A 13,813-nucleotide genomic window follows, 5' to 3' on the forward strand; every position below is an offset into this window, starting at 1 on the left:
AACTAAAGCCAGGTACCTCAAAATTGGCTTTAGGATGATCATGGGATTTGCAGTTCCAAACGTGAAAGGAACTGGAATGTCTTGGCTCAGCCAGTTCCCAGAAACCCAGCCTCAAAATTGGACATTGGCTTGAGGATGATCGTGGGAGTTGCTGTACCAGTCATGAAAGGGGTCAGAGCATCCTGGCTCAGATCGGCTCCTCTGCTTTTTGCACTGGAAGCAAACATTTCCTATAATGATAAGTATGTTCAATATATTTTGTTTGGCAAAAGGAACTGTGCTGTAAGTGGTATCAGTTAGAACACCTGGATTTAACAACTTGCAACATATGGAGTTTATTAATTTTATTGACATAAATAATTATGCATTTTTATATATGGTGTAACATATCTAATGATACATTAATTTGCATAACAATTATATTCAACCATTTTACATACATTGTGAACAGCCCTAATAACTAATCAACTGTGGTGAAGTACTGTAATCTTGCAGGTGCATCTTGATACTAGCTGGTTAGCTACTCCAGCAATACTGAAAGGCTAAATTTAATTCTTACTTGCAATTAAATAACTATAAGTCCACCATTTCATGTGCTGTACTGGCTTAAGAGTGTCATGCTAGTATCTGAGGTATTCAGGTTCAAATCCCCACTCATGCCATGGAAGCTCGCTGGGTGACCTTGGGCCAGACACTCTCTCAGCCTCACCTACCTCACAGGATTGTTGTGAGGATAAAATGGAGGAGAAGAGAATGATGTAAGCTGCTTTGGGTTCCCACTGGGGAGAATGGAGCGGTGTAAATAAGAAATAAATTTATGTCAGGAATAAAAGAGATCCTACATTTTCATCTTAACCAGCTATAAGCATCATGGTGTTTACTAGGCAGGCTGTCAATTTTTAATGGGATCATTTAAAGGATACTCTTTGATCTAATCCCTTCTCTTTACTTTGCATTGATTTTATACTGGGTACTGATTTAATCAGGTTAGATGGGATAAGAACAGGTTTATTAAAATAATGTTGGGATTAGTTCCGTTCGCAAAAGTATGCACAATTTATTTTTAGATGGGAGAGGGAGAGGGGGAAGTCGTTTTATTGTTAAATTAGCTATACTATTTGTTTCTTATTATTATTACTGTTGTTTTTAATATTGGATGTTGTTCCTATGTTGACATGTTAAATGAAGAAAATTAAAAAAAATGTTAAAAAAAGAGAGAGAGAGAGAGAGAGAGAGAGAGAGAGAGAGAGAGAGAGAGAGAGAGAGAGAGAGAGAGAGAGCGCGGCAAATCCAAGGCAAACCTCCCGTCCGAGGGAGGTAATCCTAGAGAAACTGCGAGGAGGGAGAGAGGGAGGGACGGATGCTGGGGTCACTTCCGGTCCCAGACCCCCCTCGCTTCCGCTTCCGCACCAGCTCCACCCCGGGCAGGACTGGTGAGCTGGGTGCATTTGGGCGCAGAAAGGAGAGGTTGCAATGGGGGAAATGCAAGGGGTGGGAAGGGAGGGGGGCGCGGGAGGGGGGGGGTCTCCTCCTGAAGAAGGGGTGGGTGGGTCCCTAGGTGGGGGCTTTGGGTTGAGGCAGGTGCTGTCAGGATGGGGGTGGGGAGGGGGCTCCTTGGGGACAGGCCTCTGGGCCACAATGGCTAAGGAGCAGGGAGCGGAGGGCAGGGGTAGGGAGGGGGGGTCCCGAAGGAATCCCCCTGCGATCCGGTGCGGTTTAATGCAGCCGTGAAGGATCTGGGGTCTGCACACAGGGCCTCAGATCGTCCAGAGGCGGACTTACCGCATTAATAAATCAAAAAGAAAATGCTGGCTTTGTGGCCGAATGGGAGGCACGGACAACGTACTGTGTAAATGAACTTAATTTGGGAAACATTAAGGGATATGTGCTGATCTAATTCAGATTTTTTTGAAGTAAGTAAGGTACTAACGTTAAAAAGCAGAGTTTAAGGCGATGATAAAGGTGGTTTATTTCAATGAATGAGACATTAAATACAAAGAGAGAAATAAGAATATCAAATGGACAGAGGGTGGGGAGAGGGGAAGTCGACTATATATTTGTTTAATGATAAGATAGAAATTGTTTACAGTATATACAGTATGGAATGATATAATAGAATGTAAATTAGTTTGAGAAATAATTTAAAAATTTTTTTTTTTTAAAAAAAGATCATTCAGAGGCAGAAGCGGGGAGCAAAATGCAAAGCACTCAAATGATGTTCAGCTTACACCTAAAGGGATGCATGCTGCGGTAAAAGCTCTTCATCCCACTTAAGAACATACAAAGAGCCCTGCAGAGTCAGACCAGTGGGAGTCCATGTAGTCCAGCATCCTGTCTCACACAGCGGCCAACCAGTTATTCTGGAAGGACCAACATTAGGGCATAGAGGCCAAGGCCTTCCCCTGGCATTGGGATTCAGAGGTTTCCTGTGGAGACCTTGCCCCTTGTGCTGAGGTTTTCCTCATCGGCACTCTGCTGGATGCTGCTGCCTTTTACAGAATCAAATCCTTGGTTCATGGAGGTCATAAAAACATAAGGAAAGCCAGGCTGGATCAGACCCAGGCCCATCAAGTCCAGCAGTCTGTTCACACAGTGGCCAACCAGGTGCCTCTAGGAAACCCTCAAGCAAGACGACTGCAGCAGCATTGTCCTGCCTGTGTTCCACAGCATCTAATATAATAGGCAGGCTCCTCTGATACTGGAGAGAATAGGTATGCATCATTAGTATCCATTTTGACTAGTAGCTATGGATAGCCCTATTCTCCATGAACATGTCCACTCCCCTCTTAAAGCCTTCCAGATTGGCAGCCATCTCCACATCCTGGGGCAGGGAGTTCCACAATTTAACTACACGCTGTGGGAAGAAATACTTCCTTTTATCAGTTTTGAATCTCTCACCCTCCAGCTTCAGCAGATGACCCCTGGTATTATGAGATAAGTCTTATTCAACCTGGCAGTGGCTGTCCAGGGTCTCAGGCTGAGGTCTTTCACATCACCTCCTGCCTGGTCCTTTTAACTGAAGATGCTGTAAAGATGGAGTAAACAATCGATGAAGGAAAATTACATCTCCACATCTCTTTCTCCACCCTATGGGTCGGGGAATAATCCTGGTAACACCCCTGATCAAGTAGAAGGTATAAAGACCGTAGGTGAGGGTGGGGTGGGCTTCTACCAACTTGGGGTCCACTCGCCCCTGGATCTAACCCTGCTGCCTTCAGGCCTTTAGAGGCCTACCTCTGGGACCTGGACTCCATGGGGCACATTCTCTTGTCAGCTTGAGCAATTTTTCCTAAGCTGTTAGATTTTTGTTTTTTATTTCTGTGGTCTTTTCTTCTTCCCACAGGAAAGAAGTATACCTTTCCAAGGCTTTCTTTCTAAGGGCCAAGGAATTCCAGGTCTGGACAGGCCTGTCTTTTAGTTCCTGGGCCACAGTTTCGGCACTTTGCCCTCCACCCCTAATATTTCTCAGGAGTCTGAGGGCTGACAGGCCCACAAGCTTGAGAGGGTCCTGCCTCTTCAACTCACCCACAATATATTTTGGTAGTGTATTATGCAGTAGAGTGCATAATTTGAATCAGTAACGCTTTGGAGGCTGCGTCTTCCTACTGATAATTGTATACCCACTGGGGTGCTGAGAACCCATAGGAACAGAGGTCGGCTACTTAATGGAGACTGAACTAACAGAGACCACAGAAAAATTGGGAAATTTAGGGAAAGGTTTTTTGGGGGGAAACTCATACAATTGTTTATTCTTTTGAAATTAGCGCTACGTGCTAAAATAGCATTGGGTGCGGAACTTGGCAGCTCTCACTCACTTCAATATTCTGTGTATTTGCAATTTTGTTTCTGAAAAACTAAGCAAAACATTAAAAAACCTTGCTCTATTTCGTAATGCCAGAAGAACACCACTAGATGCAATTGAAGGACAGCAGATTAAAGGCTGACCAGAAAAAGGAAATGTCACTCGCTGGGGTCTTAGCTGAGGGGATTCCTTGTCTTGGAATGTGGTGATGGCCACTGGTTTGGATAGCTTTAGAAAGGGGAGCTTTCATGCTCACCTGTATGAAGTCTGTCACTGATTGCTCGCAAACAATCTTGTTGCTATTACAGGACTCGGGAACTCCACCTGGTCCTTAAAAGATGAATTTGTAGCAGAAAAACCAGATCTTTTGGCTGGGTTGGAAGCTGACATGATATGATGGAAGTGCATGAATTATCTGGCTTTAAAGCAAGGAAAGGACCTCATAATCTCCAGGCTGTGAAGAATGAGGAATTCTGGGAAAGATCTGCACCGAATATCCTGAGTGGGAACACATCCAGCTCAGATGACCAGCTCCGGCACTTACGGCAGTTCCACTACCAGGAGGCCGAGGGCCCCCGAGAAGTCTGCGGCCGACTCCACCATCTTTGCTGTCAGTGGCTGAAACCAGAAAAGCACAGCAAGAAGGAGATGCTGGACCTGGTGATCCTGGAGCAGTTTCTGGCTGTCCTTCCTCCAGAGATGCAGAGCTGGGTCAGGGAATGCGGGCCAGAGACCACCTCTCAGGCGGTGGCCCTGGCAGAAGGCTTCCTCCTGAGCCAGGCAGAGGACAAGATTCAGGAAGAGCAGGTGAGAAAGTTTCATCCTTCCTCTCCCCATTCCCAACATCTTCAGGCAATCATCCAATAAAAATTAAGTTATTTCTTTAGTTAATTGCTCACTGAGACTCAAGAATTATTACAGAGAAAAAAAATGTGATCACACAGTATAAGACATCCAGTGAACAAGGCAATATGACTAGGAATCCAAACTTCAGTGATGGGGGTGAGCAGCAAACTGCCTTAGGCCAGGGGAGGAGTGCAGAAAGTAGGATTACGAAGGCCAAAGACCATATAGTCAAAGCCAGATTATGCCTCCAAGAATCCCTGTAGCGGACTATGGACAGTCCCCTTCCCTTTTGTTCCATTCTGCACATTTGGCGCCATGATCGTACTGTGGGAGCACTCTAGACCTCTCCTTCTCCCTCCCTTCACAGGCCTTTGCCTGCCTTCCTCTGGTCCTAACGCCTGTTCCCCTCTCCTTGTCTGTTTTTTTCAGGGGCTGTCAGAAGGAGGCACTGATGACCCCAAGAGAGAACAGGCCTCGTCAGACCCCAAGCAGAAGGCACTCCACGGGGTGATCTCCTGGGAGGGTGACGGAGGTGCCACCTCGCTGGGTAGGGATGAATCGGGCAAGTTATAGCTCTCCTTCTCTAAAGGAAGCCTGGCATTTGGAGGGCCCTTTTACGTTTCCTTGGAATCCTCACCTCACCTAGCTCACCTTCCAAGGGTGTTCCAAATGTGTTTGAATTCAAAAGTTTAAGACTTTGTACTTCCAAAGTGGAGGCTTTTTGAGCCAAGATCCTGTTTGGAGAGAGGGTGTTTCCATACAGGAAACTGAAACATAAAATGCAGGTGAAGAATAATAAATTCCTTTTATTTTAGCCTTTATCTCATTCATGGACCGCTTCCTCTGCCTTCCAATATTCCATCCCCCAAATTATGATCCATCAACAAAGTTCAGTGCTACTACTAGCTGCTGCTGGCAACAAAAACCAATGTGGTATAGTGGTTAGAGTGCCAGAGTCAGATTAGTGAGACCCAGATTCTAATCCACACTCTGACATTAATGTTTGCTAGGTGGCCTTGGGCCAGTCACACACACCCTCTGCCTAACCTTCCTTACAGGGTTGTTGTAATGATGAAATGGAGGAGAGGAGTACCCTGTAAGCCACATTGGGCCCCCACTGGAGAACAAAATGGGAAATACATGAAGTAAATAAATAAATAGGGTAGTTTTTATGAAAAAGCAGGGTGTTTGGGGTGGTGGCTCCAGAATTATCCCTTCACCTTGCGCTCCAGATAATTTTCTCCCTTGCAGTTCTCTCTCTGTGTGAAATTGCTTCTGTTTATAGTACAAATGAGGGTTTGATGATCTGTTAGGAAAGGTAGTTGGTTTCTCTTTTGGCAGTTTTTATGTCGCACGTTTGTGATTGTGACTGGCAGAATTGTGTTAACTGCTGTTGATTTAGCATTAGGATTTTGGTGTTTTTTAACTGTTCTTTTTATGTCTTCATTAGAAAGGCAGTCTAGAAATAAATAAGTGGAAAAGGTCAGGCATGCAGATCTAAAGACTGGACACATAGGAACCAATAAATTCAGAATATATCAGACACAGTCAAATAAACGTCTTAGCGGAGAGAGGACTGTATGGTTTTAAGGCATAATTGAGAGTAACCAGTGGGGCTCTAAAGGTGAGAATCAGCAGCTGGTCTTCAGCCAAGCAATTAGCATCAGCATAAATATCTTCCACCCTCTCTTGTCTCCCTCACAGGTGGTAGTTGGACACTGCCTGGTTGTTCTGGGCCTCCCCCAAAGTTATCGTCTGTGCAGCCAGATGAGGTAGGGAAAGAACCCTAAGGGAGAAGGGTTGGGAACACCCTGGGTGCCTCTGAAGGATCCTACAGAACTCCCAAACACCTTACCTTCATTTTCTGATGAGGCTTTTATGTTCATTATCTGTGCGAATAAAACCTTTCCTCCTTCTTCCAGGGTCTGGTGACCTTTGAGGATGTGGCTGTGTACTTCTCAGAGGAGGAGTGGGCTCTGCTGGATGCAGGTCACAGGGCCCTGCATCAAGAAGTCATGGAGGAGAACTGCAGGAATCTGGCTTCTCTGGGTATGCCTTCCTCTTGGCCTTTTGTTGACAAATACTGGAAGGAGGAATTTCTGCTGCTGTTGTTTATATCAGTGCAATGTAGAAATGTCCCTGAAGACACATGCATTAGACCCATGTTCCTTAGAGATCCGTTCATTCAGTAGTTATATTTATTGATATCTAGTCATCGTAGAGACCCAAGGGCAGCATATCTGAAACTCTAATAAGGGCAGCATATCTGAAACTAATAAGATAAGACACCCATAAACTTACTTGGAATGCTAAGGAATAATTGTTGTGCATCTCTTCACTCTTCCTCTGCTTTCCCCCCACACACCCCACTCTTCTGGGTTGGCATATTTGAGCCATCTCTTCTCAGGGACATGAAGCTCTTACCTCAGAGCCCTTCATGGAAGCTACATTAGATGCCTTCAGACTTGGATGCAGGAAGGTGCCCCCTAGATAGCCTTTGGGGTGGCCTCCTGATGGGGGTTTCCTTTTCCTGTTCTACGTCTAAGAAGTACGCTGTTTACTCCCCCCCCCCCAGGTTTGCCTTTGCAGAGTGATTTCAAAGCATACTTTGTATTATCTACAGTGACCTTCCAAATTCTCAAGTAGAAAAGTGTCTTTTCCAGCCACACATACAGATATCCTTAAAGAGGACATGAGAATTAATCTGGCCCTGAAAACCTCCTGGTGGGCTTAGCTTAGGATCTCTGTCTTCAGGCAAAATTGATTCTAGGTTATTTCATTGGTAAAACCTAAATTTCTCCCTTATTTGGTTTTTCTCTTTATTCCAACAGAAAAGGAGAGTAAGAGAGGGCAGAAAGAGCAGCGAAAGGAATCTGAAACCCAACTGCAAAGGGGGAAGAAATCAGTTGCTTCTGAATGTTACAATTTCCATGGCATTCCAGTTCAAAAAGAAAGTCATGGAAGAAACACAGGGAACAAATTCCCTTTATCTGCAAAATTCTCACTTGGTAAATCAAGCCCTGGTGACCACCAGAGAATTAGCAATGAGGAGCAACTACTGAAATTGTCAGAGTATAGGAAGAGTTGGAGCCTGAGCAACCATCTTATTTCACACGAAAGAGTGGGCACAGATAAAAAGCCACACAAATGTTCAGAGTGTGGAAAGAGCTTCAGTTACAAATCACGCCTTACGTACCATCAAAGAACCCATACTGGGGAGAAACCATATAAATGCTCAGAGTGTGGAAAGAGCTTCCGTCAGAACTCAAACCTTCTTTCCCATCAAATAATCCACACAGGGGAGAAACCATATAAATGTTTAGACTGTGGGAAGAGCTTCAGTTACAATTCACGACTTATGTACCACCAAAGAATCCATGCAGGGAAGAAACTGTATAAATGCTTAGAGTGTGGAAAGGAATTCGCTTGGAGGTCAGAACTTAATTACCACCAAAGAATCCACACAGGGGAGAAACCATATAAATGTTCCAAGTGTGAAAAGAGTTTTACTCGTAACAAAAACCTTATTTCCCATCAAAGACTCCACACTGGGGAGAAACCATATAAATGCACAGACTGTGAAAAGAGCTTCAGTTACAGTTCACACCTTACTTACCATCGAAGAATCCACACAGGAGAGAAACTATATAAATACTCAGAGTCTGAAGACAGTTTCAAGAAGACCATCCTAGCTAAAGATGAATGTTCAGATTATGGAAAGTCCCTTGAGGACTTTGAGACAGTGACATTTTTGGCATATTCTACAGTTTTTCCAGAATCAAGGTGTGTTTTCAGTCAGCTTTAGTGATGTTGGGGTAGAAGGGAGTTAAGGTCACAATGAAGAATCTGGAGTTGCAAAGATCTCCTATGAGGTCCTGGCTCTCCAGAAGGTTTCCCAGATGTCTTTGTGACCCCAGATTACCCTGCAACTTAAATCTTGGCATCAGCCCTGTGGTTGTCTTGTATCATGAGTTGTGGTTCTGTATGTTTATCTCTGACTTTTGAGGAATTTTTTCCATTTAATTATGTGAATGGAAGGGAGAGCAGAAGAGGACACTTAAAGCTGATCTGATAGGTTGGGTCACCTTTCATTGAATCCTAGAAAAACAGAGTTGGAATGGTCTTCCAGCGTTATCTAGTCCAACCCCCTGCACAATGCAGAAAATTCACAATTACTCCCCCACACCCCAGTGACCCCTACTCCATGCCCAGAAGATGGCAAAACAACAACAACAAAACGCCACCCTCCAGTATCCCTGGCCAATGTCCCTGGAGGAAAATTGCTTCCTTACTCCGAAGTGGTGATCGGCATTTCCCTGGGCATGTAAGAAAGGGCCCTGAGAGCCAAACACTGATGCAACCCTTCCTGCTCTTCCTCTCATGATCTGCCTAAGTTCACAGAATCAGCGTTGCTGACAGATTGCTATCTAGCCTGTACTTCAAAACCTCCAAGGAAGGAGAGCCTCCTGAGGAAGCCTGTTCCACTGAGGAACTGCTCTAACTGTCAGGAAGTTCTTCCTAATGTTTAGCCGAAAACTTTTAATTTAATTTCAACCTATTGGTTCTGGTCCAACCATCTGGGGCAACAGAAAACAACTCCACACCATCTTCTATATGAAAGCCCTTCAAGTACTTGAAGATGGTTATCATATTACCTCTCAGTTGTCTCCTCTCCAGGCTAAACATACCAAACTCCTTCTACCTTTCCTCATATGACTTTAACTCCAGACCCCTCACCATCTTCATTGCCCTCCCCTGGACATGTTCCAGCTTGTCTCCATCCTTCTTAAATTGCGGTGCCCAAAACTGAACCCAATACTCTAGGTGAGATCTAACCAGAGCAGAGTAAAGTGTTACCATCACTTCACAATCACATCTGCCTTTTTAGCTACCACATCATACTGCTGACTCATTCAACATATGGTCATCTAAGACCCTAAGATCCTTTTCACACACACTACTGCCAAGACAAGTCTCCCCGATCCTATAATTACGCATTTGATTTTTCCTACCTAAATGCAGAACTTTATATTTATCTCAATTGAATTGCATTTTATTAGTTTTAGCCCAGTTTTCCAGCCTGTCAAGATCATCCTGTATCCTGGCTCTGTCTTCTACCGTATTTGCTAACCCTCCCAGTTTAGTACTGCAGTCAAAAGCTCTACTCATGACCTGAGTTCGATCCTGACGGAAGTTGGTTTCAGGTAGCGGGCTCAAGGTTGACTCAGCCTTCCATCCTTCCGAGGTCGGTAAAATGAGTACCCAGCTTGCTGGGGTAAAGGGGAGATGACTGTGGAAGGCACTGGCAAACCACCCCGCAAACAAAGTCTGCCTTGGAAACGTCGGGATGTGACGTCACCCCATGGGTCAGGAATGACCCTGTGCTTGCACAGGGGACCTTTACCTTTACCCAATTTAGTATCATCTGTAAATTTAATATACATCCCCTCTATTCCTTCATCCAGATCATTTATAAAGATGTTGAACTACACAGGGCTCAGGGCCTTCCTGTGAGGAAGGGCCGAGTAGTCTGGAACTCCTCATTTTAGTAAAAAGATGGCTAAAGGGGTATATGATATAGGTTTATAGACTTATGCATGGGGTGGAGAAAGTGCTGTCCCATAGTACTAGATCCTGGAGGCACCCAATGATGAGCAACAGACCCAGGACAGACAAAAGGATCATGTTTCACTGTGGTCAACCAGTTACTCTGGAGGCCAACCAAAATGGCATTGAGGCTGGGGCACTCCTCTGATGTTTCCTCCTAGCACTAGTATTCACAGGTTTGCTGCCTGTGAATATGGAGGTTTCCTTTAGTCACCAAAGCTTGTAGCCATTGATTCAGGCTTGGACCAAGTTCAAGATCGAGCAGCCCTAGAATGTCATGCATGACCTGTTTGTGAGAATCACATGCAATCTGGTTGGTGTTAAGGGTAGTAGTTTGGCAATTTCCTCATGAACCTTGGGAAAGATGAGCCAGGAGTTGAGTTTAATTGGTTATAAGGGAAGCCAAAGAGAACAACCCAATGCTCAAAACAGAAAGATGCTGAATTAGGGGGATTCATGTGGAATTTGCGTAGTTTCCCTTAATAATCAAATAGGATTAGATAGATTCATGGAGAATAGGTCTATCAGTGGCTACTGCCTCCACGTCAACCTCTCAATCCCAGTGCCAGGAGGCAACATCACGAGAAGGCCTTGGCCTATGTGCCTTGTTTTTGGACCTTCAGAGGAACTGGTTGTCTACTGAGTGAGACAAGATGCTGAACTAGATAGACCCTCACTGGTCTGATCCAGCTGGGTTCTTCTTATGTTCTTATAATATGCCTTGTACCTTTGCATCCTTTACAAGCATTCTTTACAACATCTGACTGGAATAAAAGGACTTTTCTAGTCATGTCTGATGAAGGGAGCGTTGATTTTGATAGCGTATACCCTGAAATTCGTTTTGGTATCTAAGCTGCTTTTGGACTCAAATCTGTTTTACCCTAGTCTATGATTGTGACAGAATGACAAACAACAATTTGTTGTGAATGCAGAAATTTCTTACCCATGTGTGAATGGAGGAGCAAGGGTGGAAAGGGGGAGCTTTGGGACTTCTAAATTAATTCCCATAGTCCAAACACAGCCATGGGACAAAGGTTTGCAGTCAAGTGTGTGTGTGTGTGGCAGGGAGGGACAGAATTAGGCTGGATGCTGTGCTAGGAAAAGCATGCAATAAAACCACCCCAGAGGCGATGCTGAAATCATCTCAGTAGCCAGAGTTTATTGCGACAGAATCAAAGGGAGGAAACATCTTTGAAGGCAGTTGCATTAATTCCGCACCAGCTGGACTCCAGGAGGTCTCCTAATCCTTTCCCCTCACAGCTTCTTTCTTTCTGCCAAGAAGTCGCTAAACCAGAAAAGGAAAAAACATTTTCAGCCCACCTTTCTCAAAACAGACTCAAGGACAAATTACAAGAAGCGGGGCCTTCTCGGTGGTGATGCCACAGCCCTGCCATGTCGTCCCTCTTGAAATTCCCCTGGCCCCCTTCTTTGATACCACTGGGTTATCCACTGATTGCTTTCTTCTGCTTTTGACTGACTCAATGTTTCATTGAATCGCTGTTTAAAGTTTTGGGGTGCTGAGTTAAGATCTAGCTATGGTTGCCAACTCCCCAGGGGAAATTTCCTGGAGATTTTGCAGTGAAGGCTGGGAGGGAGGAGTTTGCGGAGAGTCCTAAGCGGTGTACAGTGCTAGAGAGTTTCAGTCTACCTTCCAAAGCTGCCATTTCCTCCTCAGGAACTGATCTCTGTAGCCTGGAGATCAGTTGTAATTCTGTGAGATCTCCTGTCCCCCACCTGGAGGCTGGCAACCCTCTATCTAAGTTTTTCTGTGTATAATTTTTGTTTTGCCTTTGAAGAATTTCCTTGATGTGTTGGTCTGATTATTGTTTCAAGGCTCTGGGAGCCAGCGTGGCACTGAAGTGGTTAGGGTGTCAAACTGGTACTGGGGAGAACTGGGTTCAGATCCCCATTCAGCCACAAAGTTCATTTGGGTGGCCTTGACACAGTTCTGTCTCTTAGCCTAACCTACATTGCAGGGTTGTTGTGAAGATTCAACAGAGGAGGGATAACCACATATTCTGCCCAGAGCGTTTTGGAGAAAGGCAGGGGGGTAAAAGGCATAAATGTGTTTTGTCAGCCCCTGTGAGGTTTAGGAGGAAAGGGGTGGAAATGTTTATTCATTCAGATTCTGTCTGGCTTTCCAAGGCTCTGAGATCAGCTTCCAGAAATAATTGAAAGGAAATGGAATTAAGTCATGATTTAAAACACTCTTAAAATGGACAGTCAACCAATTGCATGAGAGAAGTCAGGTACAGGTGAGGAATTCCAGGTAATCTCATGAAAGCCAAATCTGTTGAGGCCAAGAGGCCCATTAACACCTTTCCTAGCACCCGCCGGAAAATGTTTTCAGAAAGTGGGCAGGGCCAAGTAGTTCTTTTGCTTCTGATTGGCCACTGGAGATTTGCTGATTTAAAAAAATATATGTTTTTTTGGCAGCAGCTGCCACCATAGCACAAGGATCTTCACTGTGAGCCTGAAGGTAAGCTGCAGCAGTCATTTTGTGATTGCAGCCACCGTGTGAGTCAGAATTCCAAAGAAAAACCAGAACCAACTGGTTGAAATTAAAAGAGTTTCCGTCTAGACATTAGGAAGAATTTTCTTAACAGTTCGAGCGGTTCCTCAGTGGAACAGGCTTCATTGGGAGGTGGTAAGCTCTCCTTCCCTGGAGGTTTTTAAGCAGAGGCTAGATGGCCATCTGTCAGCTACGCTGATTCTATGACCTTAGGCAGATCAAGAGAGGGAGGGCATCTTGGGCATCTTCTGGGCATGGAGTAGGGGTCACTGGGGGTGTGTTGTGGAGGTAGTTGGGAATTCCCTGCATTGTGCAGGGGGTTGGACTAGATGACCTTGGTGGTTCCTTCCAACTCCTATTATTCTAGGTGCCTGCAGGCTCAAAAAGGTTGGGGACGCCTAGCCTAGACTTCCAAAGCTGGGTGGTGGTGGAGAGAGTGTTTGTTTTCAGTTTTGTTACCTGATCATTATGGAATTTGGTCCTTTTTTGGGGGGGGGGGAGAGAGCGGGATCAAAGTGATAGGTAAATGAGGAAAAAATCCCATGGCTAACTGCAAATTTGTGGTCTGTAGTCTGGGTCTGAAGGAAAATAAACCAAAGCCAAATGTTAGTTACCTTCCTTGGCAATGTAAACTCACCTGTGTGCCATCTCTGTGAACCTCTTTACCAGCAGCAGCCCCTGCAAAAGAAATGGAGAGACTTGTCAAAGGCAGAAGGAAGAGCGGACCCTCCTTGTCTCCTACTGTCAGATAGGGCTTCTGACAGCATGACACCTACTCCAGGTGCGAGGACACCTAGCAGTGTGCTGCAGTGTTTAACATCAGACAAGGACTTGAGCATCCAAGGTTCAGATCCCCACTCTGCCATGCTGCTCACTTTAATCTAGTCACTCTCCGCCTGACCTACCTCACAAGGTCGTTGTGAGGATAAAATGCAGGAGGGGATAACCATGGAACTCCTTGGAGGAAAAGCGGCTAAAAACGAGATCGATGGGATGCTTCCACAGGGAAACAATTCTCTGTGTAGCTCTTGTTGCTGCTGTGGACG

At 45.1% G+C, this 13,813-nt stretch overlaps 1 protein-coding gene across 1 annotated transcript in view; it reads left to right on the top strand.

Annotated features, from left to right (window-relative positions):
- LOC130493381 (zinc finger protein 208-like) overlaps window positions 1-13,813 on the top strand; it is a 225,802-nt gene that overhangs the window by 6,766 nt on the left and 205,223 nt on the right. Inside the window, exon 3 of the mRNA XM_056867101.1 lies at window positions 7,792-8,295. Within this exon, the coding sequence (XP_056723079.1) occupies window positions 7,792-8,295 (504 nt within the window). The remainder of the gene's footprint in view (window positions 1-7,791; window positions 8,296-13,813) is intronic.

This window comes from Euleptes europaea, chromosome 1, assembly GCF_029931775.1.
Source record: "Euleptes europaea isolate rEulEur1 chromosome 1, rEulEur1.hap1, whole genome shotgun sequence".
Classification (NCBI taxonomy): Eukaryota; Metazoa; Chordata; class Lepidosauria; order Squamata; family Sphaerodactylidae; genus Euleptes; species Euleptes europaea.